Source organism: Taeniopygia guttata, chromosome 18 (assembly GCF_048771995.1).
Source record: "Taeniopygia guttata chromosome 18, bTaeGut7.mat, whole genome shotgun sequence".
In the NCBI taxonomy this organism is placed as follows: domain Eukaryota; kingdom Metazoa; phylum Chordata; class Aves; order Passeriformes; family Estrildidae; genus Taeniopygia; species Taeniopygia guttata.
The window spans coordinates 6,930,030-6,957,500 of record NC_133043.1 but is presented as its reverse complement, the minus strand read 5'-3'; the positions used below and the strand labels follow the sequence as shown (position 1 = coordinate 6,957,500).

Sequence of the window (27,471 nt, the reverse complement as noted above, 5' to 3'; positions counted from 1 at the left end):
TGAATCCTCTGATGGGGTGAGTGAAGCTAAATGAGGTGGATGCTTTTTGAAAGAAAAAAGCAGAACAGAGGCAGATGGTGAGGGGGAGAAAGTAAAAATAGGAAACATGAAACAAATATATTGTTAGAGATGCCATTTTTCTGTAGTAAAAATGCTTCAGCTTCTTGATGTTTCTTTTTTTTTTTTTTTTTTTTTTTTTATGTTTTCTGCATGTTTTATTGCATGGTAGGTACCACACAGCATAATTCAGTTTCTTTTTCAGATAAAAATTAATTCTCTTCAGATATGATGATAACAGATAAAAGAAGGAAGTTAGGAAGCTCATGAGAAAGAATTTAAATGTGATGACTCATCCAACCTCAGCAATGAACAATAGATGTGAGAAATTCTACTTTGGTGTTACTTAGATGAGGCTGCTCAAGGTGCTGAGTACAGGTCTTGGCTTCACTTTCCCTTAAATTTCTTAGAATAAAGTAGCTCCTGTGCTGTATCATGAAGGCCAAAAAGACCAGGAGCTCAGTTTGGAAATGAATGTGCTCCCCCTTTATTGAATGTCAGTTTATCTTTTATATTCTGTTCTTAACAATTTGAGGTGCTCTAAAAGCACTAATGACCCAACACAAGCAAAGTCTCCTGCTGGAATGAATCGTGTGGTGATAAACCCTGTGGTTTTCAGTTTTCAGCTTTGATCTTATTTCTATTTATTAAATAGTTGCTTTGATTTGTTTTGGGTTAGAAACAGATGGGTTACAAGATGAGAGATGTTCTTTGCGGGGATGATTGATGTCACTGCTGTACTCTGCCTTTTAATGAGGTGTCAGTATTGCACTGGAACATGGAAATAAATGGCTTTGTGACCGTGTCATAACTCTCTTTCTATCTAGAAATAACAATTATGTAACAAACACAAAAAGCAAAGGAAAGACTCCCTAAAGCAGGACATTATGAAGTCCAAAATATTAAGAGGGGTCTAAAAGAGATTCTGTTCCTGAGGTGTAGGTCATCCCACAGCTGCTTAATGAAATGGTTTGGAATCGTCCTCATCTTCCAATTCCTTAAATCATGGATAATTGGAATTTGGGAGAACACCCAGTGAAAAGGCTGAGCTTCCCATGCCTTCTGCAACCAGGATACTTGGCTAGATGAACTTGGTCTCTGCAAGGGTTTTATCCTATTACACAGGTACATTAATTACTGTATGAAGAAGTTTGCATTGGCATTTCCAGGGAGCAGTTTCTCAATCCCTTCTCACAAATCCTCATAAAACACATGATAAATGAGTACTTAGACATGTTCCTGGATTAACTGATGGCTCTTGTAGCAACACAGGACATTTTGAAATGAAAATTACACTTGAGGAGGCAGAAGGCTTCTGGGCTTCTTAAGGTGCATTATTGCCATGCTTACAGCTAAACAAGATGTTTGCTCTGGAAACTACTGAAGCACAGTGAAATATTCATCAGCAGAAAGGTGATAGTACAGCCAGGATTTTCAACTGATGCAAGGGCAGAGAGTGAGCTTATGTAGCTGTGAGACTGCCATACAAACCTCGATATATATAAATATAGAGGTTTGTGTGTATGTGTGTCTTTATTTATTTAATAAAAGAAATATATATTTATACATATTTTAATATATATTTTATTTTAATATATAAATAAAGACATTTTAATATATAATTTTATTTTAATATGTAAATAGATAAAAACCTATAACTATATAAACCCCTGAAATTGCTTCCTGCGTGGCCGCAGTTTGGACTGGGAGGAGGCAGCTGCTGCACCTGCTGCCCTCGGTTGCACATCTGTGCATTGCTGCAGAGAACAAACCCCAGCCTTTGGGGCATGGGGAATTAGCTCCGGAATTTCGCTCCTGAGTAGCAGCTGCTGCTTTGTAAGACACAATTCCATGTACCAGGAATGCTGCTCCTTCCAGGACCCGCAAAATATTCACCTTGCTGACCGGGATGTCCAGGTGGTTAAACCAACATTAATACAAATACTGCTGGGGTTGAAAGCATTCTCGTGCTGTGTTTGTCACACAGACAGGATCAGCTGAAGCAGCTGGAACAAACACCGGCTGGCAGATCCCAATCCCCGCCCTCACTCACATCATCCCCGCGCCATCAGTGCGCGCCGCTGGTCACAGCTCCGTGTTTGCCGATGGCGGTGGCGGGGCCGACAGACCGAGCCCAGCTGACAGACCGATCCCGACGGACAGACCGACCACCCCGCCGGGGCGGATTGGCGTGGAAAAAGGAGGGGCAGCGGGGAAAGGGTGTATCCCGTAGGGGCGTTGTGAGGGCTTGTCGCCTCTCGGGCGGTGTGAGGTGCGCTTGTCCTCCCTGCGGACCGGCGAGAGGGGCTGGTGTCCCCGCAGGGGTGGCATGAAGCGGGAATGTCTGTGTGTATGTATCCCACGAGTGGTGGGAGGCGGTAATGAACCCTCCCCTCAGGGGCGGTGTGAGGCGGGAATGGCTTCTCTACTCAGGGGCGGTGTGAGGCGGGAATGGCCGTCCACTCCCCTCAGGAGCGGCGTGAGGTGGGAATGGCTCCTCCCTTCAGGGGCGGTGTGAGGCGGGAATGGCCGTTCCCCTCCCCTCAAAGGCGGTGTGAGGCGGGAATGGCCCCTCCCTTCAGGAGCGGTGTGAGGCGGACATGGCTCTCGACTCTCGACAGGGGCCCTTGTCCCCTCAGGGACGATGTGAGGCGGGAATGGCTGTCCACTTCCCTCAGGAGCGGTGTGAGGCGGGAATGGCCCTTGTCCCCTCAGGGACGATGTGAGGCGGGAATGGCCGTTCCCCTCCCCTCAAGGGCGGTGTGAGGCGGGAATGGCCCTTGTCCCCTCAGGGACGATGTGAGGCGGGAATGGCCGTTCCCCTCCCCTCAGGGACGATGTGAGGCGGGAATGGCCGTTCCCCTCCCCTCAGGGACGATGTGAGGCGGGAATGGCCCTTGTCCCCTCAGGGACGATGTGAGGCGGGAATGGCTGTCCACTCCCCTCAGGAGCGGTGTGAGGCGGGAATGGCTCCTCCCCTCAGGGGCAGTGAGAGGCTGGAATGGCGGTCCAGCCAGGAGCGGTATGAGGGTCTGTCCCGCAGTCTTTTGCCGTGTTCCGCCTGAAGCGGCCCGGTTCTCCGCCGTTGTTGCCGCGGAGAGCACCGAGGGGAGAAGAACGGTGCGGGGCTGCAGCGGGTGTTTGACTGGCGAGGAGCCAAAGGTGTTCGGCCATCGGTCCTCGCCGTGCTGGCTCGGGACGCTGAGGTAACACACCTGATGTCCTGAGCTGCCTCTCAATAAAGCCTCTTCTTTATTTTTAGGCTCAGCATGTCCCTGCAGCAAAGAGGTGTGGAAGGTCCTCAGTGTTGTCTTTTCTGGAAAAGAAAAAGAGAAAACCAACAAATGTTGAGTTGGGAAGCTCCAGCTGTGTCGGAGGCTTCAGCCTGTCCCCGTCTCTACTAATTTGGCACTGGCAACATCTTTTGTAATGATTTTTGCTACACAGCTTTCCTCATAGCTGTGGGACTTTGCAAGTATTCTGTATTGCAGAACTTCTCTTCATTTTGAGTAATATGTTCTCTGGAAAGCCATGCAATTACTGTCCAGACAAGGCAGTTGTAAAGTGCAATTCCCTTGGAAAGCAAATAAACAATCTCCAGGGAATGTCTAGCAGGCTGTTAATGCTATATATAGACTTACCATGACAAAGGTGAACAGCTGAGGAGTTTCTTAGCAAGCAGGAAAGTATAAGTTAAATTTAAAAGAAAAAAGGAAAGGGGAAAAAAAATACTGATAAATATAACCTGTTTGGTAGGACAGCTTCCTGTTCTCTCCAAACAAATACATTTTCAGTGCCTTGTTTTGAATAGTTGCAGTTTTTAATTGGCTTAAAAGATTTTGTATGCAGTGTTTTTGATCTCTGGTGTTCATAGTTTGTTTTTAATTAAAGAAAGAAAAAAAAAAAGGCAAAAACAACCACCCCCTACACCTGTCAAACCACAGTCTGTGGTTGTTTCACTAATGTGACTTCAAAGGGACTGTAACACACAGCTTTTCCCTACAGACAATTGAGTGGTTAGTCTCAGACAAATAATTTATTGTAATGCTGAATGTTGGTCTGTATTTCACTATAGTGAAACCTCTGTTTATATATCATAAAACATAACATGTTGGTCTCTTTATGTGTATTGCACATAGAAATGCACAAATGCACTTATTGTGGTATTTCCTCTGATTTCCAAGTTAGAAGATTGTATTAAGGGAGTGCACTTCCCTAGATATAGTGAAACAATATAAACTTATTTCATGCTTAGTTATTTGAATGTCATATTGTAACTGTTATTACTGTCTTGCTTTTCAGGGTGATCAGCAAGAAGAAAATCAAGCTCTTGCATAATACAGGGGCAGTTTTTACTCCATTTGCACTTTGCTATGAGGTCACTGTGAACTGTGAAGAATTACTGTAAGTTGTGTGAAATTCCATGTTGTGTTGAACAGCACATTCAACTTAATTACCTAAAATTGTATTGTGTTATGTTAATGTTTAAGTGTGTGGAGTGGATTATTTCCCTGGAAGAGTCTGTACAGAGTTTTTTGAGGGGCAGCAAAAGAGGACAAGCCAAAGTGCTCATGTTATTGCTAAACTTAGTCAGAATTTAATAACTTTTTGTAGGTCATCTTAATGACTGAGTTCCTTACATTTTATTTAAAACTCAGAAGGGTTAAGATAGAAACAATATTCTAGTACAGCATCAAGTGTGCTTCCATCTGAATGTGTTTCTTGGAATGCTTCCCTTTAGGGAACAAATGTAACATATCCCATATCTTGGAAGGCATTTGTGCAGTTGATTGATGCCCTGGAAAATGATGGGTAAAAATGCTGGACTGTAGATTGCATTGTGTTGGTGCCTTTGAAAAAATGAGTAATTGAGATCAGCTACTCTGGTGCTTATCTAAAAATCTTCTGTGACTGAATCATTTGATATCTTGGTTTGGCTTTTGATAGTACAAAAGCTGATACATGAGCTGATATGTGATGCATTTAACTATTTTCTTCTGTAACAGATGAAATAAGTGTACTTTCAGTAACTGAAGTTCTGCAGAACTGTGTTGGCGGTTCTGAATGTTTTGTAGTTACCAAGTGTGAGTAATCCTGGAAAGGTTTTGAACCCAGAAGCTGAGATTGGTGCAGCATTCAGGGCATTCAGTGTATGGTTGTGAGAAGCACAGAAACTTCCAGTGTTCTGATTATAACTTTTTTTTTCTTTAACCACACACTTGCATAAGCTTTCAGGTCTTGATCTTACAGTATTCAAGGCAGCTGGGCTTTCCCACCAACTTACACTAGAACAGCCTCTCTGTGGAGAGAAATTCCCCTAATTAGATAATTTTACTCTGCAGTCAGTTTTTTAAATGAGCTACTTCACTGGCTGTAAGAAACTGCTGTTGCTCTTAAATATTATCTTGGTGCTTTTGAAGTATCTGAATTCAATGTTGCTTTATGAACAATACATTTTGCTCTAAATGTTGCACAGATAGATTTAAAAAATAAAAAAATAGAGAAGGCTGTTTTGAGACTTTCTCAAAATGAAAATGCCACTTCCTCTGTATTTGTGTTCTCTCTTTGCTCTGCACCTTTCAGATTTTTCTTTGTCCAAACAATGACTCATGTAAATAACTCAGTTTGGCACATGGAAGAAGTGTGACTGGTGACACTTAGGCTCAGTGAAGTGTCTTCCAGTGCTCTCAGATTTTTGATTGTTGGTGTTATTACAGTGAGAAGGGAAGAGGACTCAGCGTTCTGTTACATTTTCCTCCAAAGTCTTCAAGATCAGAAGAATCCACAACTCTGCCATATTCTCAGCCAGTTCAACCTCATTCTTGTGCCTTTGTAAATGCACACTGCAAATATAAATATTATTTAACAACTTACTGTTCTGCAAGTAGAATAATACTGCCACTACCTGTTTTATTGAGTTGCACTCACTATGTAAATTACTGGTAGAATGATTTCTTGGTAAAATAAGGAGTTTTGCAGATCACCACAGACCTGCTGGAGAGGAGACGAGAACTGATATGAGATACTGGAATAGAGTACTTAACAGTGTTTCAGTGCCCTGTTTTCTTACCAATTCAAATTGCTGTTTAATTCTCACTGTTCATACTCTAAATGCTTGTAAGTCTGTAAAGATTGATCAGAAAGTCAAGAGGAATGCTGCATTGAGGCACATTATTTAGAAAGATAACAGGGAGGCAGGAACTTGGTTTTATTCTGAATTCTTCAGGCTTAGTAGATCATCATGGATTTTATCTTGTGGTAAAATTGAAATATGACTTTTATAAGCCATGATCATTGGTCTGATTTAATAGTATGAAATACTATCATCAGTGTAATGATGCTTGTTACTACTTTTGCAAGAGGCTTTCATGTCCTGTGCCCTGTTTTGGGCTTCTAAATCGACACCTCAAACAAGTTTCAGCTGTGTGTTGTGTTAAGCATGTTCTCATGAGTCACTGCTGAAAATACTGATCAGTGATAGCAGGAAGGAGAATGCATCAAAGGAGGAATTCCAGAGGTTGCAGAAGTGGAGTTTCAGTTTGAGATCTGTAAATGAAATGTGGCTCAGAGAGGAATGGTGAACCTGAGCACTGTTTGTGGTTTGAATGTCCTGTGCCAGGACAAGCCTGCTTCCTCTCTTTTCCCTGTCTCAGCAGAAGCAATTAGTTTCATTTCTAATTCCAGAGATTCCTCACCACTACAGCACTTGTAGCTCTGGCAGTGAGGATTGTGGTTTCACAATTCTGAGGAGTCAACAGATAAACTGGATGGTTCTGAGATCAGGTAGAGCTGATAAGTGTGAGAAGTTACATGTTCACCACCTCACTTAGGTCATAGAGCAATACTTCTTTGTGTAGTTCTTGTGCATAAATCTAAAGCTGACTTGTATTTAAAATGCCAAAATCAGTCTGCTCTACTCAGTGCTGTGTGTCATCATGCTCTGTATGCAGTGTTCAGTGGAGCTGTATCCAGAGACTAGCCAGGGTACCTAGAAATAAAGAGAGCGACTGTTCGATTTTTTTTTTTTTTTGTGTGTGTGTGTACACACACAGCTCCACTCTCCAGTTTATTTTATGAAACTTTAAACTAACATGGATTGAAAGGGACCTCTGAAGGTCATCTCATCCACCGTGCTCCAAGCAGGGCTGACTTCAGGTTTAGATCAGGTTAGTTAGAGCCTTGGCCTTCTGAGAACCTGGGTATTTTATAGAATTTTGAAATGTTGTTTCATAAAACATAGGATCCAGAATGGTTTCATCTTGCAATGCTGTTTTCCATTTCTCATTTTTACTCTTATTGTAGCCCATGGCTTTTAAGATATGTGACCTGACAGTATGGGAACCCTTAAAATACATTCATGGGGGCAACTTAATACAATTTCTGATTTGAGTAGCTTTGTCTATGCTAGGTAACAGTGTGTGCATGTGGAGATGTTTTAATATGTATCACAAAGACATTTCTTGCCCTGGCTTTATGAGAGGATATGGTCTGAAGTGAGATGACTGCAGGCACTGTGTTAAGTAACCTTTTGATGTGGTTACTATTTTGTGTTTGTAAACATCTCCCGTCTATAGTAACAAAAATACTTTGGTAATTGTGTATGCAGTAAGTAGAGACAGTGAAATATCAGAGTCTCTTGTATGGACATATGTTGCTAATGAACTCAGTTACATTGGTTCTTTGGCTTCAGTCAGGTAAAGTAACAAACTGCATATGCTTTCCTAAAAAATGTTTGGCTTAGCTATTTAAAATCTAACTAAAGAAGGAATTGTTTTTCAAGATAGGCTATTCTTTTCCTGAAGTTAGTGTGTATTCCTGTTCTTGACCTCCATGTCCTTGGAATACCTGTTAAATCTCATCCTCGCTCTTCCTGGTTCTCTGCACAAATTTCTTTCCCCTCCTATATGCTCCTCCTTGGTTGGTCAACCTTGGTGGAGACATCAGAAAACATTTCAGCAGAAGAATTTCATCACTGTTTGTAAGCTTTGTTTAAATAATAATTTCAAAGCAGTTTTTGACATGACCTATTTTTCAGATTAACACAGAAACGCTAAGACAAGAAAGTGCTATATTCAGTGGCAAAAAATAAATCCTATTGTAGTAGGATTTTTTGGAATTTAAAAATTCCATCACAGGCTAAACTCGACCCAGCTTTGAGTGTGGTACAATAGTGTTTAGCTTGTGATTCAGCTGTTGGTCTGGGATGACTTAAAGTGAGTCTCTACAGAGCAGCTCTGATGATTCTTGTGCTGGTTTAAATCCCAAATTAGATAAAAATACTTGGGGATAATAGAGTGCAACATATTTAATATAGTCCAGTGACTTTTCTTTCCATTCCTTTCCAGAAGGGCAGATGAAAGTACAGGTTGCAGTAGATAATTCTCATAGGTAAAAATTATTCTTGTCTGTAACATCATGATTCAGTGTGTTGTGTGGGCTTGCAGAAATGAGTTTGGGTAAGATTTGAGCAAAAATACCTCACCAGGTTGTGTTTTGGTTGTGGACTTTGCTATAAATTAAGACAGCTGCAGGTGTGTTTTGTGAATGTGTAGAAGAAATAACACTTCCTGTAATTCATATAGCTGTTGTCTCCCTATATCTAAAATATTAATTTAATATCTAAATTAGCAATTTTTTTAAAGTCTGATCATATGATCAAGATTTGCATAACTTTGTTTAAAGACTGATGAATTATAAATCAATATAGGAAATTCAGGAATAAGGTTTTTTTTCTTCTTTTTTAGGATAACTTCCAAACACCATAGCCAGAAGAGGATCTGTGATGGAAGTCTAGAAATGCTCTGGTGGATGTGCACAGTGTTCCTGTCAGACCCCATTCCAGGCTGTGCAGGGCTGCCAGGCTGTTCAGGGTAACAGTGACTCTGGGGTGGCTTCATGTTCCAGCTCCCACAGCTGCTATTGCTCCTCCCTTTTCCTTTTGCAGTCTCCCCACAGCCTCTGACACTCTTTGAGTCCTATGTGATAACCTGGGACAGGAACTCACCTAAATACACCTCAGAAGGGTGGTGTCTTTGACTGTTTTTTTTTATTCCTGTCATCTCTTTCATGTGGTTTCCTCTCAGTCATACCAGGGAGGTGCTGTGAGGCTGGGAACCAGTGGCAAGCCCAGGAAATGACACCAGCACTGCAAGCTTGGGATTGAACTGTGGGCTAAACATTGATCTGTGACGTGAAACACCTTTTCACCTTGTAGTCGTGCAGAAAAGCACTGAGGAAAAAGCTGATCTAGCTATTCAGATTATTATGTCAAGTTATTCTGTGATCTTAGGCAAATAATAACTATTTTTTTGTGACAAATTTAAAGCCTATTGAGCATTAGAAATAGGATATTAAGGGTTTAACTTAAAATTATGAGCTTCCAGAATGCTGATTTTAAAAACTTTTTTCTTCATTTGCCTATTCTGCCTCATGCCTTCCTAATAACAAAAAGTGTTAAGAGGAAAAAAAGAGTTTTTGATGATACTTGATACTTAGTAGATGATTTTAATTCACTTGTTTAAAATTTTCATTACTCTTTGATATCAGATCTTTGTGGTGTAAAATAGCAAAGGTGAGTTCCAAACTGCAGGGCAGTGTTGATGTATTTAATGGTGAGATGGCACCAGGTGTTCTCAAAGAGGGTGAGTTTTGTTTAAAATTCTGTATTGGGAATTGGAAGAAAAAAATATTATTAGATACAAAAATACATCTTTTGGATGTCCAGTGATCCTCTCTCCTTTCCTGCTTGCATCCATCCTAATCTTGGTTTATTCAGTTACAGCTGTAAGTGATGTTTTTCTTCCCCTCTTGTGTACTAAAACCCTGCCTCTGCAATTACTGCAACTGTTTTACTGGGGGAAAATAGCCTTTCAGTCTTCTCTTACAAAGGAAGAAAATTAATGGAATGAGATTTTCAGCTGCATTTACATGTCTGGGTTTGTGTAAAGACTGAACAGAATCACAGGTGTCTGATTCCCAAAAAAAGTTGATAAGCTGAAGGAAAAATGTTATCTGTGGAAGAAATTGAAGACTGTTACTGGTGTTAATTGTAGGAAGCATGTTCTTACCTGTATTTGCTTTTTTCTTTAATCAGAATGGAGCAGAAATCAAAGAATGAGAATGCATCAATCATGTGACATTACAGAAACACATTTTGTTGTACAAAGGCTATTAGAATAAGAGACTTAAAAAGCTTTTGAGGTAGTGGGCTACCACTTGCTGTACTTGGGGTGTTGTCATACTGACACAAACCCAATTCATAATGCTGCCTTCAGAGCTTGGCCAGCCTGAGAGGGGGCCAAAGCCCCCTGCTCTGAAATTAAGAAAGATACCTTTATATTGAGCAACATTTCTCTTAAAAGCTGCAGAAAGTAAAACACAAACAAAAGGGTCAGGCAGGAAGACCATCACTGGCCCCAAACTTGCAAATAAAATCAATTCTGCAGATCTCTGTACCAGTATATGATAAAAAGTGCATTGAATGATGTGTCACAGGTCAGTTTGCAGAATTGTGCTTACATCAATAATCAATTTGATTCCTGAAAATAACTTATTACTAAGTGTTTTCTGGGGAGGAAAACAGCCTTTTCAAGTAAAATAAAGACAATTTGAGTGAAAAGTGCCATTAGGGATGTGATGAGGGAAAATACAAATAGTCCCTTGAAACTGATTAGTAGAAAGTTAAAAATTCATTCAAATCCTGGAGCCTGCCAACACACTTATTAAGTTGTTGAGTTGCTGAGCTTCTCAAGTCATCCCCAGCACTGACCAGCCCCAGGGCAGTGACAGCAGTGTGCTTCTGTAGCTGCTCTATTTACAGACAGGTTCCAAATTTAATAGTGTTTTACAAATATATTTTGGGTTAGAAACTTTAATGGTGATCTGTGAAAGTTGACTGATTTTATGTTTGTGACCTTGGGAGAAAGGGCAATTGTGTTTGTGAGTTGCAACCTACTAATATTTCAACTCTATTTTAAACTCTCAGTTTCTCTTTTTATTTATATCTAAGAATCCTGTTAGAAAGTGGCTGGATTTTATCTGCAAAGCTTTTGCACTCGGCAAGTTTCAGGTGGCATAAACAGCTTGTGATAAGTCAAAAAAGTCCTGCAGTCCTGGAGCTGATGCTGTGGAAGATGCTCTGCTGTGTACTTGATGCATATTGCTGTTTTTCTCTAATGCTGAAGTCCATCCTCAGAAAAGCTTTAAGTGCATTTTAAATTTTTAATTTATTATGGTCTATATATGTATTACACATATAGAAACACTTCTCTTCATGTTAGCTTTACATGGTTTCTACAGAAGAGCAAACTTTGCTCTTCTGATGTTTTGGGTTTGTTTTTTTTTCCTGAGCCACGTGTTCAGGGGAGGACATTGGAAAAACATTCTTCCCACAGAGGTTGTTGGGCACTGCCCAGGCTCCCCAGGGAATGGGGGGAATGGGCACAGCCCCAGGGCTGCCAGAGCTCCAGGAGAGCTGGGACAACTCTCAGGGTGGGATTGTTGGGTGTCCTGGGCAGGACCAGAAGTTGGGCTGTGATGATCTCTGTGGGTCTCTTCCAGCTCGGGATACTCTGTGATTCCTTGTCCCAATTCTGCACCTCACTCAGTGGTTTAATAACAAGCAGTGAAAAACTGGGTGTTGCTGACTGCAGTATCTGTAACAATTACAAGCCAATTGTTCCACATTCCTCATGTGCTCAGTTCTGTCCCTGTCCAAACAGGCAGTTCCCCTGGCAGCAGGAATGCCCCACAGAAAGCACTGGAATAGAGGGCACTTGGAAACACTGGTGAGAAACTCTGGATCCTCATCACGAGGTGGGTGTTTATTTGGTGGTTGGAATACAGTTTGTTCCATCATTCCTTTTCTGAGACTGAAATGAAAATAGAGTTTCAAATTAACCACAGGCTAATTCAATTAGCAAAATAAATTGAAGTGGAGGAGATGGGCTTTGAAGAACCCAAGTCCTTAGCAGAGAGATTTATTCTTCTGTTGAACATGTGTCAGTAATTACTTTCTCTGAGCTTCTGGTCACAGATTCTCTGCTGGCTGCTCCTAACAACCCCGTGGTGGCCTTTGACTGGTGAGACTCAGCTTCATTTTTCTGTTCCTGATTGAGATATTGTAGTGCCTGTGTATTGGTGTTCTGAATATCTGCTGAAGGGAACTATTTTCCTTGTGTGGTTCTGTTTTCCCCAAGGGTCTCACCTTTATGGTGCTTATTATGCATCACTCAGGTGAACGTGTAGAAGTGAGTGACATCTTTCTGCCTCAATATTCTATATTTGCACTAGATATAAATTAGTTTTCATTGATTTTTTTTTTTTCTCTCCCTGTGTCAAAAAGACTTTGGTATTGATATTTGGGCAATGTTTCTTTTTTTTAAAAAGGCAATCTCAGACCTGTCTGCGCTGTCCATTTTCTATTGCAAAGCATGTTAACATGAGTCTGAATCTTGAAAAGATTCCTGTCCCTCCTGTCAGAAATGTTTGTATTGTCCCCTTGCCCTTCTGGAGGTTTCTTGAACACCTTGTGATTTGCACAGGACTCAAACAGAATCTGTGCACCACAACATTTGTTTGGGTTTTTTTTCCTAAATCATTCTAAACTATTTCTAAGCTATTTGTTGGTCAAGTGTTCCTCTCCCAGAAAGAAGTCAATAGCGTAACTTTCTCTTTTATCAGAACTTTAAATGCTTTGTGTTTTAAAGATTAGGTATAAACTTAAGGAAATTACATAGAAAAAGCAATTAAATACAACAACCATTCTGAATATTTTGAGATTTATTAGGAAAATGAGAAAATCTTTGGGGCCAAACCTGAGACTGAATGAACTTCAGTATCTTGTTTTGTCTTCAGGAAGGACATTCTCAAGCAGCTCCATCTTCTGTCAGTGTTACAGATGCAGTTGTGCAAGACTGGTTCTGGGTAGATTTTGGTATAAACAGAGAACAGAGGTTGGTTGCTGTGATGGAGGATTCCTAACAGAGATGGAAAATGTCCTATTTTAAGTCATTCAGGCTTTGGCTAGACATTAAAAATACCAATGCTAAATACTTTATATGGATGTGAAAAGCAGTGCTGCTGTCATCATATTCCTTATAGGATCTTCCTTTGTGTGCTTTGAATTCAGCCAGTTTCTTTATAGGCATCTTACAGTATCTGTTTATGGAACGTGAGGTTGTTCTCACAGTGCTTTTGCCTTATTGCATGATTTCAATAACATTTGTCTCTAGTGAAAACAATTGCAATTTCTTAACCTTTGTGTAATAGCTTTTCATACCTCAGTATCTCTGTAACTCTCTTCTGAAGTTTGCTTTGTTCTGCAGTTATCCTGTTGGACACAGTAAGAAATATTTCAAAAGCAGACATAAAGAAAAATATGTCTTTACTTTTCACTGTTACTTTCTTTTTGGCTTTCTGTTGGCTGAGAAAAAGGCATTGATTTTAAAACAAATAAACCCAAACCAAACTGATTTTGATAAAAGCTTCATTTCTCTCACCCTAAAATTACAAATTTCAATTAGAAGGCTCTGTCATGAAAAGAATATTTTAAAGCCTGTTTTTCTTATTGATTCTTGTTAGTTTACACTCTGTACAGGTTTTGATTTACCTTTGGTTATGTTTCATGTAGTTAATTCACATTTTAATTCAAACAGAGTTGCTGTACATTTCTTAATCCATCAAAGAGATAAGATGAACATTCCATTGCAGAAAAGACAAAAGACCTTGGGGAAAATTCTTGCAGTAGAATTGTGGCTCGTAACTGATAGCAATTACTAATGATCAACATTCAATCCAATGAGTGCTGCACTGATGACACCTAGTCCTGATTATGCTTCAGGACTTCACTGTGTGGAACTCTTGGTTAGAAGTGGGTAACAAAACTTCAATGCTTCTGAATCATCAGGTCCAATTTTAAACATAAAATAGAAGCCTGAAGAATAATTAACTATTTCTTTGGCAAGGGTCTGGGTCGTGCAAGGCTGGATTGCAAAGCAAGGAGGGGTTTGCATTTCCAGTTAACAGACACTGCTGTTGCAGCTTCTAAAAATCAGTTTGTGGTGGTCCAGTGTGGAGTGCCTTTCTGAGTGATTACCTGAGAGTGGAACGGATGCTCTCTGTTCAAGGCATTTGAGTTTTCATTGTCTCACAACACACGGAGGATTTGGGGCTGTGGCTTGATCTTTTTGGTCACTGTGAAGTTACCCTGTTCCAGCATGGCTGAGTCGCCTGCTCACCTCCTCAAACTGCTTGAGGTCAGTTATGTAATTGCTCTTTGCAGATAAGAATTAATTATCCTGATTATTTTTCATACCTTTTGGATGGCTTCCCCACCTGGAGAGGAGCAGCTCCTCTGTGTCAGTGACTGATTGCTGAGCCAGAATCTTTCTGCCTTGCACTTGTAAGAAGTGCTGACTGTTTCTCTGGGTTGTGTTAGGAAGTAGGCAGCCTGTGGTTAGAATGCAAAGGATAATAAAGCAGTTCTACAAACGAGCTGGCTGGCTTTGGCTTTGGCTTGTGCAGTGCTCGTTTCCCTTCTCTCCCAGGTCAACAGCATGTTACCAAATGGCAGGTCAGGTAGCTGTGTTTACCCTCCTCCCCATTCCTCCTACAAAAAAATGTGTTCTGGATGTCTTAGGTTTTTAAAGAGTATTTTACTTTACAGCTTTATTACTTCAAAGGTGTGAAAGTCATCCATGAAGTAAAAAATGCTAACATTTGAGGTATAGCGGTTTATTTTCTCCTGTTATTATTAAAGTCACTTCAGAAACTGGGAGTATCTGGAAAGCTTCCCACCATCCCAGCCATTTGCTGTTTTCAATATTTTGCAGCAGTTACACAGTGCTTTTTTAACACTTTCCCCTTGACCAAAATGCATTTGTGAGAAAATGACTAAATCACAGCACGAGTCCTGCTAAGTTTTACACACGTTGTTAAATTTAAGCATGTGAAGAGCTCCAGGATAGTTATTGGGATTACTCAAAAATGTGGCTGTGGGTTTGAGGCTCTGCTGGAGGAAGCTGTTACTGCTTACAAGGGGCTTCTCACCTTGGGAAAGGAAAAAATGTGCTTGTCAGGGATATTAATATGGGAAATCTTTCTTCATTCGGTTGTGCAGGGTCTGGTATTTGGAGGGCTCATTTTGCTATATCACATGTGAATGTTACTGAAGTGGTTCTGACAATTAACTTTGTAGGATTTTGTTTACTAAAAATCAAATCTCACTGGAAGCCTGGGACACTTGCTGTAATAAAAAGATTATGGATAGCTCCTAATAGCTTTTAAAAGCTGTTTAATTGCTGGTTGTGTCAAAGTAAGCAATTAAGGTCACTTAATATACTTGATTATTCATCATATTCCTCTAGTAGTACTCTGTGCTTGGGATCTGTGAAAATGTGCATCCTGAGAAGCTGCTGCAGTCATTCATAGCCCTCAGCACAGGGCACATGTAATAAGAAAGAAAACTTCATTCTATGGCAGTGCTAGCCCCAGCACAAGCAGATGGAAATGAATGCCCTTGTGTTGCTACAGCACGAGCTTCAAGTAAAAATAAAAAATCTAAAAATGTGTAGTCATTTAAAGGCAGGTTGGTCACATAAAACAGTATTAATGGATTAGCTCTTAGATGGTACTTACACATTTCTATTAACCTCAGGCCAGATTGTTTTAAGATTCGATGATAATAGGTGCTTAATTTCAGTGATGCAGTCAGATGCTGCTGCATAATATGGGGACTGGATAACATTGGGTTACTTGGCATGAAGTAGAAAAATGGAAGAAGTGCTCTGAGAGCTTGTTTAGTGCCAGTGGCCATTGCAGGAGTTTGTTGGGATGATTACATTTTGGTCAGTAGCTTCATTCTGTCCTGAATAGCTAAGGTGGATGTAAGGCAGACAGAGAAAAAGGCCTTTTGCTTTCAGTCAGCTGGCAGGGGGAGAAAAAGTGTGAAAGAGGATGTATCTGCAGAGAGCTCTGACATCAGGGCCAGGTTTTGTTCCAGGAGTGGATTTTTGGGGAACTCGGATACCCAGAACAGAGAGAATGTTCTGTCAGTGTGAGCTGTTCACCACACGTGCCTGCTCTGATTCCTGCTCTGTGCAGCACGGAGCAGACCTGCACACGGGCAGGTTGTGCTGACCTGAGCCTGTGCTCTTGTGATCACAAAGAAAGTGACTAAATCTGCTCCAATTTAGAAAAACATGGACAGAAGGATCTCAGCCGTCCTCTTGAAGCGAACGGAGCCCCTGACAATGGGGTCTGGTGTTTGCTCTGCAGTGCTGCTCCTGCAAAAGCAAACAACCCTATTGGTGTTCAGTTCCTTTCCACAGAGCAGCTTAGTGATGGTGGGACCCTTGAAAAGACATTTTAGTGCAGACAGATTGCAAAACTTCAGCATTCCGTGTCAGTGGCTGTGTTCTGTGTGTTGTTCTGTATGAACAGGACGGGATTTATATCAGCTTTGTGAATACAGTACTGCTTGATATTAATGAACTGATACAAATTAAGAAAGCTGTGATTCACAAACAGAAAATGGTGAAGGAGCAGCAGTGCCTTGAAGTTCTGCAAACTGAGCAACCATCAGGGTGGTGAAAAGTGCTGCTGGCCTGATGGAAATTCACCTGGCTGCTCTCCCATTCTGGCGGTTTTCTCCCTTTGCAGGCGTGGGGAGTGTTAGGAGATGGCAATCCATGGGCAATTCCAGCCAGCAGGGCCCTCAGGATCCCAAAGCCATTGTTAGCTAAGCAGGCACAACATTTCTGTTGCCAGCAGAGCCAAAGGATAAAAACAAGCTGAGAATCAGGGAGTCATAACTGCCTCTCTGATGCTCCACATTTTCTGTGCCAAACATATGTTGGTATAGAAGAAAGTCTGATTCTAAATACCAAAGTGTGGGCAAGATTTAACTAAAGTTTTCTGTAAAAGAAACCGAAGCTCTAAACTGTTGCTATATTTTACTGCATCTGCTGTGCATATGAGGTTGTGTAAATGGACTGAACCGGTATGGAATTATGTTGTAGCTGCCTATCAGAAGTGCTGATACAATCCTAAGGGTAAAACTAAGGTTTGCCATCACTTTGCAGGTAGCAGGTACCATATTCAGTTCCTAAGCATTCACAAAATAGTTCTACAGTTGAAGATCTGCTGACTCAAATGTGCAAACCCAGAAGTTTCAATTTCAGCTTTACTGCTGGGTGTTTGTTAGCACTTTGACTGTTTTTTAGCTGAAGTGTAAAAATGTTTAATGTCTTCTGAATCCACAGAATGGTTTGGATTGGAAGGGACCTAAAGTGCATCCCCCTGCCATGGGCAGGAACACCTTCCACCAGACCAGGCTGCTCCAAGCCTCGTCCAACCTGGCCTTGAACACAGCTGGGGACTGGGCAGCTACAGCTTCTCTGGGCAGTTATTTTTATTAATAAATAATTGTGAGCTTCAGTAATGTAAAAACCCCAAACAGCACAATCCTTTTTGCAACAAACCACGGTGAGGTTATGGAGCTGTTACGGTGACATGTTTGTAGTGCATATGTTGGTAAATAAGCATGAATACATTTTTGCACCCTCTTCACAGTTTATAGCCGAAAGTGTTTAACTGTTTACTTTTCAGTTTTGACAGTGCCTGGTCCCTTTAACAATGAGTATTTGGATCAGGTAAAATATTTTCATTGCAGATGCTGTAATTTGATGAACTCTAAAATTAATGGTAAAATTTTTTGGTAGCCTGAACCATTTTCAAGTCAAACCCATATGGATTCTCAGTGTTTGCACGCTGTTCCCTGTGCCATTCCCTCGGAGCAGAGACACTCAGCACTCGGTGTCTGGGTGCTCGTGTCAGGTCACTCGCTCGCTCCGTGTGCCCTAGTTCCTCTGAGAAAACTGGGGCTGAGCCGAGTGTGTGCACAGATACAGCCTGGCTCACCTGGAACTTGTACATTTGAAGCACTCTGCTGATTTTTCATGAATGTTACAAACCTGACAATGCGGGATTACCTTTAGGTTTAACATAACCCTCAAACGGCTGTCAGATCAAACTTTTATTTTTATTATTTCTTAATACGGTAATCTGAGGCTAAATTTGAGCAGTTATCCAGCCCTCTCCTAGTGGTTCTTGCTCACCCTCTAGCACTGTCTAATTCTATTTATTTCATTCTCGATTCTTCCCCCCTCCCCGCGCCCGGTGCCGTTCTGCCGTTCTGCCCCGTGCCTGGGCGCTGCTGGCGGACGGCAGGTGCGGGGCCCGGGTCCCCGGCGGGGGCTGCAGGTGCCCGAGAGGGAGGGAAGGGGGCGCGGGGGCCGGCGGGGGCGGCTGTCCCGGGGCCGGTAGGGGCGGCTGTCCCGGGGCCGGCTCTGTCCCAGCGCCGGCTCCGTCCCATTGCCGGTCCGTCCCTCCCGTCCCGCCCGCTCTCCTCCCCTCACAGCGGCGGGCGGGAGGCGCTGCCCGGGCAGCTCCGCCCCGCTCCCCGCGCGCGACTCCGCTCCGCGTTTTCCGGGCCGCGCCCCTGCGCTCGTGCGCCGACACTCGGACGTGCGGGGCCGGCGCCGCTCGCCATTGGCCGCGCCGCGCTAGCCCCATGGGCGTGCGGGCCGCTGATTGGCCCCGCGCGCTGTCAATCAGCGCGCGGCTGCGTCAGGGCCGGGTGCGCGGCCCCGTTCCCTGCTGTGTGCGGGGCCGGCGCGGGGCCGGTGCGGGCGGGGCCGCGCCTCGCTCGTCCCTCGCTAAGATGGCGGCGGCGGCGGCGGCGGCGGCCGTGGCGCGGCTCGAGGGCCGGGAGTTCGAGTACCTCATGAAGAAGCGCTCGGTGACCATCGGCCGCAACTCGTCGCAGGGCTCGGTGGACGTGAGCATGGGCCACTCCAGCTTCATCTCCCGCCGCCACCTCGAGATCTTCACCGCCGCGCCCCCGCCGCCGCCGGCCGGCGCGGACGGGCCGCCGCCCCCGCCGCAGGGAGACCCGGCGGGCGGAGCGGGGGGCGACTTCTACCTGCGCTGCCTCGGCAAGAACGGCGTGTTCGTGGACGGCGTGTTCCAGCGGCGCGGGGCGCCGCCGCTGCAGCTGCCGCGAGTGTGAGTACGCGGGGCCGGCGCTGCGGGGCCCGCCGGAGGCCGCGGGTGCACATGGCGTGTGACAGGCGAGAGCGGCCCCGTCCTGCCCGCGCCTCCTCCGCCGGCACCGCCCGGCACGGCCGCCGTGCCCTCCGCCGTGTCCTTCCCCGCCGCAGCCCCGCACGGCGCGGCCCCGGTGCTGCCGAACGGAGCCGGGTACACCCGGGGTACCCCCGGTGCTGCCGAACAGAGCCGGGCACACCCGGGGTACCCCCGGTGCTGCCGAACAGAGCCGGGCACACCCGGGGTACCCCCGGTGCTGCCGAACGGAGCCGGGTACACCCGGGGTACCCCCGGTGCTACCGAACAGAGCCGGGTACACCCGCGGTACCCCCGGTGCTGCCGAACGGAGCCGGGTACACCCGCGGTACCCCCGGTGCTGCCCACACCTCAGGGGAAACCTGCCGGGCGATTCTGCCTGCCTTGAGGATCTGTTCTGGGGGAGCCCTGCAGCCCCCTCGGTGCTTTGGCAGAACCGCGGGGTTGTTCTGGTTTTGGTGATAGTTTGTGCTGCTTTGCATCATTTTAACGTTTGTTCTTATGGGTAAACGGAATAATTCACTTGAAATGCTTCTGCTGGCCTTAGCGTTTTAAAATGTTTTCGTTACGTGACAACAAATGTATTAAGAGGTTTTAAACGGTAATACATTCCTTTGCCATTAGCAAACATTAACTGTCTGTGCAAAATGATTTTCTAGGGCAATACGTGAGGCCTGCCCCCGACATTTCAGGCTGTGTTGAAGTGTAAATAAATGATCTGTGCTCTGAAGAGTCACATGTAGGAAAAGTGAAAGTGTTTTGGTTTAGTGTATTTTAGCTGCCTTGACTAAGAAATACCTCAAACGTTACGAGTGCTGTAGCTTTATAAAGCACATGCCATCAGTGACACAGCCTTAATGCCCTATGAGCCTTTAAACTGTGTTTAGGACACTGATGGTGTGTATTTTCTGCTGTGTTGGTCTGATGTTAGTTTTCTTACCCGGTTTCTGTGTGAAAATCAAATTGTCTTACCTTGCTGCTTTCTAGGAAATGCTCATTCTGAAGGACTTTAACAGTGCCAGTGTGTAGTCCTGAATATAGTTGAAGGACTTGTTTGACCTTTAACTGTCAGTTCTATTTTTGCTTTCTGCTTTTAATATTAATAATTGTTTGGCATGTGGTTAATCTGTATTTTAGTCTAACACATTTTGAAATGTAGATCAAATAATTTTTTTATTGGAAAGCACTGCAGTATAATATACTACTTGTAAGCACAGTTGTGCATGATCTGTGTTGATTTCAAACTAGAATTAGTTGGAGTAGTTAAGTCAGTAGCATTCTTTTAAATGTTTAAGACTTGAGAAAAAGAGAAGTACTTCTTCATGCTGACCACTGATTTGTAATTTATTCTAGTTCTTTCCATCGGTGTCACTTTTCAAGTGAAAAGAAGATTCAGAAGGATTTTTTGTCTCAATTTTTTATTGAACAATGATGAAAAGTTGTATGCAGTTAAAATTTCTTCAGCGGTGGATGTGGGTGGTGGTGCAGGAACTGGCATTTGCCGTGTTCAGAGGTGACACCGTTCCTTGGGCTGTGCACACACAGCCCTCAGTTCCCAGAGCTGGTAGAAGTGGTAAATCCTGGTTACAAATTGGAGGTGTAGGCCAGTAAATACAAGGTGCCCCTGGCCTGGAGCTGGAGCCATGCAGGGGGTGAGCATCACCTTGAAGGGCAGGAAGAGTCTACAGCCCCAGAGTTACACTGGTGATTAAGAGCAACTGCTATTTTGTTGCTTTATTAAAAACAAACCTGTTTCTAAAACACAAGTCTGGTCTTACTGGGGTTGAATGGGGAAATAGTAGTTTCATTATTTGCAAAGCTTTTTTTTTTTTTTTTTTTGAACAGTAGTCTCCAGGCAAATTCGAGGTACTGTCTCCTTTAGGAAGTCCTTACTGTGGCTTGCTGATGACTAATATTGTTTGTAGTCCTGTTCTTGAGTTTTGTTGTAGATTTAACTGGTCACACTGAAGGTGGTCTCCTGGATTTTAAGAGTCAAACTTACTTACTTCAGTATAATGTAAACATTAATTAATGGTTGAGGTGTGATGGGAAAGAAAGTAGTTTTGGTGTGAGCTCAAGCTTGGTGATTGCCAGCCTCCAGCTCAAGTAATCACCAGATCTATTTTTGTTGTTCTTTAATCCTACTCTGTTGCCAGTAATAAATATGCTTTGCCTATGACTACGCAATCATTGGAAATTTTAATGGCAGGTGAAGTTTTAAAAAATTCAGGGTGGCCTGTTCCTTCTGTTTGTTTTTAAGTGATCCTGGAAACCAAGAATGGGGGTACGTCTCAGTTTTGTCTGATTAATAGTGACTTACTAAGGTGCCAAGTACAATACTCTTACAGACTTGAAATGTCTTATTTGCTTGTCACTAATAATTGTATGTAGTTCCAGTGTCCTTGGCCTTTTTTTGTTTCAGCACAATGTTTAAATTTGACTGCATTAATAATGTTACTGAACTCCCTGTTTTTGGAAGGAAAAACCAGAAATACACCTTGGTAGTCTTCTGCAAAACACACATTTTAAACATCTGGGGAAATTAAATTATTAATGTTAGTGTATACACTTACCTGTAATAAAGGCATCTTTTATCTGCAGATAGAAATGTCATGAAACATGGAATTATTGTGCCTTAAGATAAGTGTTCTGGTTGCTATTTTTAATGCCTCCCTGGAAGCCTCACTGGCAATTCAAATGTTGAAGTTATCAAGCAGGAGGTAATAGCAGTGGGAAGTGTGTTTTTGTTTTTGCAGTTCTTGACAGACTCCCATCCCTACTTGTGTATGTACAAACCAGCTGTCGTCTTGTGAGATGAATCAAGTGGGGGTGGGGAGAAAAGAGCCATTTTTGAGTGTGTCCAGCAAGGAGCTCTCCTGTCAATGTCATGGCCCACCTGGGAAGAAAGAGGTTGCAGAGGCTCCTGCTCAAGACACCCAGATGAAAGCAGTGCAATTATTTTTCTACAGCTTCCTTTGAGATGCACAGACTGTCCCTCTTCTGTTAGTAAAGTTCATGTTTTTTAATTGCTTTCATTTGCTGCCTGTGGAATTTCCCCTGCCTTCAGTGAAAGCATTGATTGGATATATTGCTAGGTAAATCATAACATCAATATTTGCTTTTGAGGTACTTGGCTTGAAAAATACCTTTTGTGCTGGGCAGAGCAGCAGTTGTTGTCGGAGCTGTTGTGTACAGCTTTTGGAGAGGCAGGATTCCAGACAGATGTAACTGATACAGCTGGAAAAACAGACAGACTTCTGGGTACAACTGCTCTGAAGGACTGCTTTTGTTTTGGTTTGATTTTTGGGTTTCTCGGATGTGCTGTGTGTATTGGCCTTTGAATTCACAGAACTCTGGACATCTTGGACTTAACTGTTCTGAGGCAGCCTTACTCATTTTGACAAATCCATAGATTTTGTATTTTAGTCATTAGTTTTGGTTTTGCTTTTGTGGAAGTAATTTATAATTCATAAACAAGATATCATGAACATAGGAACAGCATTTTTAAGTCAGATCACAGATGCATTTAGTCCAGGACCTGCCTTCAGGAGTGGTCAGTAGCAGATGCCCAGGAAAGAGCATAAAAATTGATTAATAGAAATGGTTGTGTTTCCCTTGGTTTTTCTTTTTATTCCAAAGTCAGAGTTCAGTTCTTTTTGAGATAAAATAATTTACTGTTTGCAATTCTTCTTTCTCTTCTTTTAGTACTTGAATTTCGGTAAACCTCTTTTATCCACAGTGTCTTTGGGTAGTGAATTCTGCAAAGTGATCGGAGCCCATGTTGGGAAAAATACCTCTTTTTGCCAAGTTTTTGGAAATTGATGCCTGGTAATTTCATTTGATCCAACTGAAGCTCTTTTATAGTAAGAGACAGTAAATAACTCTCCCATTCTGTCATTCATTCTGCAGACTTCTTTACATTACCACGTGTGGGTGCTCTTACAGTAAATGACATCAAATACATTTTACTTTAGCTTAACATTTACTGACTAATCCTAAATTAAACATATGTAGCTGAAAACTAAAATTTAATTTGTTTGTATTCTTCTGCTTTTCCTCCTGGTAATACAGAGAGCTCAATCAATAGTTTTAGCTTGGTCTTGTAGTCTGGAGCTACAGACTGGGCTTATTGCTGCCTTTAAGCAGTAGAAATTCTCCTGCTGATGAAAACTGGTCGATTCTGAGCAAGGATCAAGTGTATCTATTCCCTGAGTCAATTCTTTGGAGTTTAGTGTGCTCAGTGTTACCTGCCCAGGAAACAGATTATAAAGAGCCTCAAATATATCAGTGCACTTTTTTCTCTCATCTAATTGCAGTTACTTCAGTTATGGGCAAAGTTGTGATGTCTGTGTGGTTGGAGCTGTGACTGTACATGTGCTCCATGGAAATTTCTCACTGGAAACATCTGCAGTTTGGCTTAAGAGTGGAGGTGAAAGGATCATAACATTTCCTTGGGTAGCGTTCCATGGTAGCTAAGGAAGAGCGTGCATTACTTGGGTTTGAATTATGATTTATTGTTCTAAAGTTTTCTTATGAATAGAACTGTTAGATACGTTGAGCAATCAAACAAAACACATGCTTGAAGGAATTGGTGTGAATATATTCTTGCAGTCTGTCCTGACAGCGTGCTGTGAGTCCCTCAGGCCCTGTGGGCACCTGCTTTCTCCCTTCCTTGACACCACTTCTGACAGAGCAGCAGCTCCTCAGGCGACAGCTGCCTGAAAGCTGGGACACCTTGGGATTTGTGGGACACCTTGGGATTTGTGGGACACCTTGGGATTTGTGGGACACCTTGGGATTTGTGGGACACCTTGGGATTTGTGTTCAGAGGTGTATTTGGAGCTCCATACCTGCTGTATTAAATCTATCAATTACAAATTACCTCAGAGCATGAAACGAAGGAACATTGGACTTGGCTGTGACTTGACAGACTCCAGGAACTTTTATTTACTGGTCCTGTGCCATAGTGACTAATAAGGTCAACGGGGCTGTGTTTATAGGTGGGTTTTTGGCTACTTTAAAGTAAGATTTGCAAATGTCAAGCTCAGTAGAAGCAGTGTTCTCACTTTAGCAGATCTGATTGAAAAGGAGCGTAGGAGGAAGGTAGAGCACATATGATTTGAAATGAAAATAGAGATGAGCGGGAAGTTTCTATAGTAATAATTTATGTTACAGTTGTTTCTGTCATCTCTTTTTTTCATATTTGCCTCTCAATTACACGCACCTTCTGAGTGACTTTTTTTTTTTTTTGTTAATAAAGCAGTATTGCAAATTGTCAGATGCTAATCAGGTAATTGAGGTAAAGCTTAAACAGTTTATATTTGGATTAATTTGCACTCGATATGCTTTTTCTGTTGGTATGATGGATATGTATATGAAATATCCTTACCCAATTCTACTGATCCTACAAATGTTCTTACATCTGTAGTTAGCTATAGGAGGAAGTAGATTTTTTGTGTAGTTCTATGAAATACTACAAACTGGAAAATCATCTTTATAGTCTGTGAATTTCCTGTAAATTTCTATGACAGAAGCAAGATTAGTGTAATTTTGGTTTAAAGGTGCAAAGTCAGTATTAAAACTGTCTGTTACAAGAATCTGCAGTTGAAAGAGAGTTTTGAGATTCTTACTTCAGTTATAATAATGAGGTAGGAAATATGCAAATTAAATAATTTTTTGCATTGATTAAATCAAAATACCAAGGTGCTATGTTGGAGTAGGATAGTAGACTTAATCAATAGCAAAAATAGTAAGTTAAATGAGCTAATAAAGAAAATAAGCTAATCTTTTACCCTGTCTTTTCAAAATAAATGTACATTATTAATTTGCTCATAATTAGGTAAGGGCACTTACAAATATTATTCATTCTTGAAGAGGGATGTGTTTTAGAGACTAATTCAGCTGTGGAGGAGTTCTGCTGCTGTTGGGTTTTTCTTTTTATTTTTTTCAGCATGTACAATTGTCATGGACAAAGCAGAAGGTTTTTTAACAGTCATGCCTGAGCTATTCAAAATAAGATTATGCTTCTCATTTGCTGTATTTTTCAGTAAATGCAGCAACTCTTCAAGACATCTCAAGTCCCATTAACTTATATAAAGTTATGTAAAATACACAGGGAAAAATATAATTTCAAAGAAAACTATGTATTTGTCATGTGGTGTGAGGCCATGGCTTTTGCAGTTATAAGGAGTTTTCACAAGAGTTCACTAATAAGCTGCTGTCTGTGCTGAAATCCTGGGAAGGTGCTGGGTTTATCTGCTGCCTTGCTTGTTTTCATGTTAAAAAGTTGATGTGTAGTGACATTTGTTTCCTACGACTTCCTGCCTTTAAGGAGTTTTCTGACCTAGATAAAGCAGTCGGAGGGGAGGAACCATATTTATTCTGCGGCTATTCCACATTGGATGGTATAGGAAATAAATATTCCATTCTCCAGTTTAGATTCCCACACTGCTGTTTGATCACTGAAGGGAGCTGAGGCTGCAGTGAGTTACACTCAGTGAGTGCTTGCAGAGCTGGTACAAATTTTTTGACACATCATTTTTTTGTAGGGCATGAGAAGGTCTGTGCATGGTTGGAGTCTGGTTCTTCACAGCTGTGTGTGATTCTGCTGCAGCCCCTGCATGTGCTGCTCTGTCCTCTCAGGTATTGCCAGGCAGGAGCTTGGACGAAGCATGGTCTGTGTGTGCTGGAGTACTGGTGGGAGGAAAATTTACAGTATTTGAAATTTCAGAGTGTCTTAATAAATATTAATATGAACACACCACCTTTGTGTTTGTCCATGTGCACCAAATGAAGTGAAAACCATGAGGAGATTGGCAAACAGTTCTGTCCATGCTGATCCAAACATTTCTGTTGACCTCAGCAGTGAAGCTCCTGTGAATAAGGATGTGCATGGAATTGAGAGTTTGGAGAGCCAGAGCAGCAAAGTAAAAATGCCAGAATGCTGTCATTATCAGGGTGTTATGAAGTGGAACAAAATTAGTATAAACTTGACTGGAATTAATTTTAATTCAGTGCTGGTTTAAGGCTTAACTTTAAGAATAACACAAGGAAGCTCCAGCCAAAGCCTTGCTGAAAGCAGAAGTGATTTATTTCAGCACCTTGTCCACATGGATTCTCTGGGGATGGGGATAGCTATAACTGTATGAAGTGCTTCATGTACCTACAATCCCATATTGAAAAAAATGTCTGTATTCCCAACAGCAGAACTTACGGAATGCATGGGCTGGTTAGAATAATGTGCAGCTTAGTGCTAAATCATTATTAGAAATACCTGATCACTGCTGTATTTTTTGTGGTGATCTGGAGTGAATGCACTTACTGATAAATATTTACAGTGTTGTAAACACTGTCCTCATAAATAATGAGGACAAAAAAAGTAGAATGAATCCATTTTAAAACTCCCAAAACGATATCACCTGGAAAAGTACACAGGGCAGGACTATAGGGTGGAAGACTGTTGTGAAAAGTAGCAGTAGAGTGAAAGCCATGAGTGCAGAAGGATCATGAGATGCCTGTTGTGGGATGATGTGTCAAGGCACTGATATGATGACTCTGTGGAAACTGGGGAGTGGCAGCTGCTGCTGGAGCTTCACTTCATTCTGGAATCAAATCTGTGTTAAAGGATCTTGCAAAACTGCAAGGATTTAAGTAGAGGATTGCTAAAAATGTTTGAAGTCTGGAAGAAGTCCCCAAGAGTGGGGGACATGAGGGGTTCAGTGTTTGTTTTATTCCAAAGGAGCGTGAGGTGGCTGGGTTGGTGTAGGTTGTTTTTTATGGGGCTCAATGAGAGTACTAAAGGCTCTCTAATGAGTGTGAAAGCAGAGGCTGTAAACGAAATTGTCAAGGTTTGAATGAAGCTGTGTTGCTTTCAAGAGTGGTGGGGTATCTATCTCAACATCTTCCTCTGATAAACAAAAAAAATAACCCTTGCTGTAGTCAGCTCTGGTGAAGGGCAGGTATGGCTGGGTGACATGTCATGGCTTAGGGTAAAGCTGAAGCTTCTTTACTTCCTCTGCAAGTATTTTTTAATAAACTATCATGGGGTTATAGCAAGAGACCATTTTATTATGTGTTTTAACAAAGAGTCAATATTTGTCTTGGTTTGAAATTAAAATTACTTCTAAAGCATCAAACGTCCAGTGGATGTTTGTTTATTTACACTTGCCAGTAGTGTTCTCACACTGCTGTTGTTGCTTTTGCTCACTGTGTCACACTATTCATATCGGAGGAGACTGTACAGTTTGAGAGATAATTTTTGTGTAATATAAA

At 42.2% G+C, this 27,471-nt stretch overlaps 1 protein-coding gene and 1 long non-coding RNA gene across 6 annotated transcripts in view; both read left to right on the top strand.

The window, feature by feature from the left end:
* Positions 1-2,134: 2,134 nt before the first annotated feature.
* LOC140685273 (uncharacterized) lies at positions 2,135-13,529 on the top strand. 5 transcript variants are annotated; one of them, XR_012058623.1, is made up of 6 exons: positions 2,135-3,483; positions 4,360-4,461; positions 6,742-6,840; positions 8,403-8,445; positions 8,802-11,871; positions 11,962-13,529. It is a non-coding gene; the product is annotated as an uncharacterized lncRNA (long non-coding RNA). The 5 variants fall into 5 exon arrangements; XR_012058620.1 differs by having other exon boundaries at positions 8,802-13,529; XR_012058622.1 differs by lacking the exon at positions 6,742-6,840 and having other exon boundaries at positions 8,802-13,529.
* Positions 13,530-18,671: 5,142 nt separating this feature from the next.
* The window catches only part of FOXK2 (forkhead box K2), a 42,359-nt gene continuing 33,559 nt past the window's right edge, over positions 18,672-27,471 (top strand). Inside the window, exon 1 of the mRNA XM_030287417.4 lies at positions 18,672-19,122. Coding sequence (XP_030143277.2) covers positions 18,779-19,122 — 344 coding nt within the window. The 5' untranslated portion in view covers positions 18,672-18,778. The remainder of the gene's footprint in view (positions 19,123-27,471) is intronic.